The sequence below is a fragment of the Nannochloropsis gaditana genome, assembly GCF_000240725.1.
Source record: "Nannochloropsis gaditana CCMP526 unplaced genomic scaffold scaffold108, whole genome shotgun sequence".
Lineage (NCBI taxonomy): Eukaryota > Eustigmatophyceae > Eustigmatales > Monodopsidaceae > Microchloropsis > Microchloropsis gaditana.
Window position 1 is genome coordinate 19,612 of NW_005803845.1, and position 4,975 is coordinate 24,586.

At 54.0% G+C, this 4,975-nt stretch overlaps 1 protein-coding gene across 1 annotated transcript; it reads left to right on the forward strand.

Annotated features, from left to right (window-relative positions):
* Positions 1-2,120: 2,120 nt before the first annotated feature.
* On the forward strand, positions 2,121-3,191 carry NGA_2010910 (folate-binding protein; the record flags this gene model as incomplete). The annotated part of the gene is made up of 1 exon (XM_005855761.1): positions 2,121-3,191. A coding segment is annotated over one exon (1,071 nt), but the record flags the coding sequence as incomplete, so codon positions are not given.
* Between the last annotated feature and the right edge of the window lie 1,784 nt (positions 3,192-4,975).

Consider the following 4,975-nt stretch of genomic DNA (forward strand, 5'->3'; position numbering starts at 1 on the left):
CCGGCTGCGCACGCGAAACGAAGATGCGGACGTATGTCCCCAGCTGTGGCGGGGAAGGGCTAATGCTGGGGGGTAGGAAGAAATCGTCGCACGATCCGAATGTCCGGGGATGTTGCATGTTTGAGAAGAGTTTCCGTCGTTGCTAACTGCTCCGGGTTGCACATGCGCTGAGTCTTCGTCTATGACAGTACAGGAAGCTATTCTCGCCGTCACATCGTCCAGAGGACTGAATGCTGTGCCCCGAATCGTCGATCCTGGAATAAGCATGACAGTTTCTTGGCTCTGCAAACCGTCCGGACCACGAATCTCATCCGTTGTCTTTGAACACTTCGGGAGACAAGTACAACTTTTCTCAGGACTTGCATTGATGGTCATCCCAATTGAACCAGATGTCGTGTCCTGGGAACTGGACATCACAACAGGTGCAGCTGGCCCAGGCAAAGTCAAGTCCGGCCCTATGTTGTACTTCTTTACCTCCGTCTGATCTTCCCGGCGGCCTCAAGGCAATCCCGAAACAACATTCACTCCAACCTACGGGGAAAGACAGCGAGAAACACGGTTGGTAACGACTCCGCTTGAGAATGTTGTCCTGTGTACCGTGACAGGGCCGGAAAAGGTTCACGATAGGGCACGAGGCAGGAACTGAGACGTCCGTTACCCGAGGTGGGGAGGTTACCCCTCCCCTGCCAGGTTCAAAGAATCTGTGACATTGACGACACTTTCCTGATCCTCCCGAAAGACTCATTTATTCGTCTTAATTGCCCTTAGCCAGCCAATAAGCTATCTCGTGCCCCCACCTGGCTCCTGATTTTTTGTCAGCTTGCGCTAAGCAAGAAAAAGGACTTGAACAAGCACTACGTACGGAATCAAATTTCAAGAGTCTTTGTTTCTTTATTCACAGTGATTCTTACAAATAAGGACAAATGTTCTCAAAGTCATGAAAAATATCCCTTTCGTCCACTTTTAACACCAGTACCACCTACGAAGCCCTCGGTCTCTCGCTTGCGGTCATAAAATTTGTCGTCCCTGTATCGCAAGTATTATAGCAAAGACAGAGAGCAAAATAAGATAAATTATATAGTCATACAAGTATATCCCTATTGAAAGACAGCACTTGCCGTGTCTTCTCGTCTTTCGCCTTCCCACTTTCCTGCTGCTTTTCGTCGAACCCGAGTTTACTTAAATCCTCCTGTTGCATCAAGTTCTGTGGTTGCGGACGACAAGCAAACATTAATATATTACTCGTGAGGATGGCATTTGTCTTCATTCATGCCACGGCCAAATGAACGTTTCAGTCCCCCGACTTGAATTCACACACCTTGTCCATCCTGCATTGTAGATATGCCTTTGACAGATCTTTGCACGCTGAATAATCGCGCTTGTGAATTTCGATGCACCCCAAAAACTCGTGAGCCACGGCACGACACTGCAGTGATTAGTGATTATCATGTGTGAGAATTAAATCATCCCACGGGAACGAGTGTCTCGATTGCGTGGAATTCTCCTTCCCAACTCCCATTTGTTTTAATATCCATTGGAACAACAGGATCTCAGTTAATCAATTATCGATCTCTTTCGACGTCAAAAATGCTCGTTCCATGATGCGCACATACATCCCCGCTTTCATGCTTTAATCCGGGCCACTCCCGCTCTTTACCTGGCCCGCCCGGTCTAAAGGAAAGCTTCCCTTTTCCGGCGGCTTTGCCTGTATGCTGGCACCTCCAAACGGGTTCATGTTGACCAGGGCCCACTTCTGTTGGGTGATCAAGCATCCGAAGAGATTCGTCAATTAAGGATCAGCGGTCAACCTTTCACAATGACCTCCCAACACCTAGAGCCGCCTGGGTCTGGTATCCTCAAAGAGAGAGATTCCTTTCAAGATCACATGCTCGACTCTGGGGATATCAGTATCTTAGGAAAGACTCTCTATAAGCGTAAATTCCATTGTACGTGGACCGCCAATTTTGTGTCTCTCGATGCTCAGCGCAGTGCATCCAGCGCAAATCTGGTGTCGCTGAGGAGCTCGGTGACGCATCGGAGATGATCGTCATCGGATGCGTCCTACACCGGACCTCATTGCAACAAATATCCTTCGAGAAATGCTCATTCTTCTCCACTACACAGCCGATGCGTGCATCCTTTACAAGAAGAAGTCTTGCTGTGGTCACGTGCTACGAGCGGTGCGCTAGCATGACGGGTAGTACCACCTGTGCCGCACGAGTACGTACATCGCTGGAGGAGATACCTACATCATTGTTCCGCTTCCAGGAAATCCGCCGCCCTGGACCCACAAAGCCACAACGGAGCCGTTATTCATCCGCAACGTCCACATGGGATCCTCAAATCTTGGCGACGGAAGGAAAACTATGGGAGGTGGACTTGACGAGCGGGGAGGGCGACGGCAGGCGAGGGGTCATACAATTAGCTGGGCCTGAGGCACCAAAACTAGTCCAAGGATTGATAACCAACGATATTATCCATTTGACGGGAAGTAAAGCGTCTTTAGCTGCTGGATTTTTGACAAACAAAGGTCGGCTCATCACCGAGAGTGTCATCACCATTGCAACCGATGCCAAAGAAGCCCCGCACGGTGGTCCGGACAAATTCTTCTTGGACGTGCCTATAGACGTCAAAAAGGGGCTTTTACAACATCTGCGCCTCTTTAAATTACGGTCTAAAGTCACGATCACAGATTTATCCTCGACAGCACGCGTGTGTGCACTAGTCGGTTTGCCGCATGCTCGGGTTTCTGATTTGGAGCGAGTTCGAGAGCATTGGAGTGCGCGTGGCGCGGAGGTGTTGGGCCTGGGACCCGATCCTCGCGTCATGTTGGGAGATCGATTCCCTTTAGGCATCCGAGGCATCATCCATTTCCCCGATCCCTCCTCGCCCCCGTCATCATTGCCCTCATCGGCCCGGCCCTTGCCCTGCACGCAGGAAGCGCGCGAGGCCTTGGAGGCTTTAAGGTTCCTGTACGGCGTGGGAGAAGGCCCCGACCTGGTGGAACGCCTTCCATCAGAATGCAATCTAGACCTGACCCACGCCATCAATTTTCACAAGGGCTGCTACCTCGGCCAAGAGCTGACTGCCCGGACGCAATTCAAAGGCGTGATTCGGAAGCGCCTATTGCCTGTGTTCCTCTTCCCAGACTCCCTCCCTCCTCCCTCGTCCAAGGTAGAGGCAGACATGCAGCGCCCAGTACAAAAATTGGGTGACCTCCTCCTGCCGTCGAACGCGAACCCTCTGGCTGCTCCTTTCCTGGCCGGGCCGCCCAGCCCGTCGCCCGCCCTCGTAAAGGGTGCCGAGATCATCGACAAGGCAAGTGGCAAAGCCGTCGGGTCCTTGGTCTCCTTGGCGACAGGCAGCAATCTGGGCCTGGCGCTGCTTAGACTCGAACCCACTTTGGGGGCAGAACAAGGGGTGAAGCTGGTCGCGCGCTCCCCGGGAGCGGAAGGCGAAAAGCGTCAACAGCAGGTCTTGGCTTTTTTGCCGGATTGGTGGCCGTCGGGAATAGACCTTGCCACTGGGAAAATTCCGCTTTAGGTGGGGGGGGGGGGGGGGCATGTTGACGAAGAGGAAGGCGACTTGATACTCCAATAATTTTAAGAAGAAATGTCAAATTTAAATAAATCTAAGGCGTTAAAGATGTGTCGTGTTTGTCAGACTTATTGTGGATGAATTTCTTTGTTTTCAACCATGGACATGGAAGCCCTCACGCGACCCCAGGCAAGTAGGGGTGGCTGAGCGCCTTGGTCCGTAAGGCTCGCTCTAGAGCAACTACTGTCGGAAAGCAAGTCACGGTATTTGCACATGAGACTTTATTTTCATTCCACCGATACGGAATGCCACACACATTTATACACACGCTCAGTCAATTGATATGCACAGCTTCTACCCACCTCCATCGCAGCCCCCTCGCCCCCACCCTACCGCATCCATTCCCCCATCTCCCCGCTTGTCCCACGGTCGTGTCCTTTCCTCGATGTTTTGCACTTTCCTCTCGGTCGTTGACTTTACTGTACGCAGCAGCCAACCCTCCTCCCTTCCCATCCTTTCTCCGCGTCCTCGTCCTCTTCCTCCACCAGAAAGTCCTCTCCTCCCTCCCGGAATCGCGCCAGATCCATCTTCCCGTGCCGCACCCGGTGGGTCGCCTCCGGATATCGCTGCACGTAGGCACGCAATTTCTGCAATTCCCTCGTCGTATAATCCTCCTCCTCCTCCTCCTCCTCTACCTCATCCCCGATTCGTGCCCGCGGTCGCCTCTCGCTCCTCCAGGAGCCGGCAGGTGCGAAGGTCGATGCCCGGGCCAGGAAGCGGTGTGTCTGGGGACTCCGGTGCAGGTACATGTCGAGTCGGTGCAAGGCGTGGCCCCAAAAACCCCGTGTCAGCACCAGCACCAGCAGGAGCACGCCCAGATCGGGCGTGGGCACCGCGCGCCATAGGAAAAAGAGCGCCACCGCCGTCAAAGCGACCCGGATGTTGTGCTGTCCGTTGAAATACAGGTGCAGCCAGCCTGGGCGCTCTTTCGCCTCCTCCTCGGTCTCGAGAAACCATCCCATGCCCCAAGTCAAGCCCACTCCGAGCAGGGCACAGGCGACAATCACCAGTTGCCCTTTCCCATCCGCCCACAGAGCCCCCAGGAGCTGTTGGGTGAGGGGGAGAAGGGAGTGCCGGCCGAGCCGTTGGTACAAGAGCATAGCTGTGGCGGACGTGAGGAGCGTGGCCAGGCCAGAGAAAGGCTCCAGGCGCCTGACCGTGCGGAAGACGTGGTTGAGGAGCAGCCCCGCCAGCACTAGGCCGGAAAAAAGGCCCAAAAGGGCAGCTATGCCGGCGTGGAAGAGCCTGGACTCAGCCAGGGTCTCCGCCGAGTAGAGCAGGATGATTCCCACCAGGAAATTGAAGAGGTAGCGGGGGAATAGCCCTTGAAAGGTCAATCGTGCCCAGGGAGGCAACCACTCCGGCACGGTCACCCACG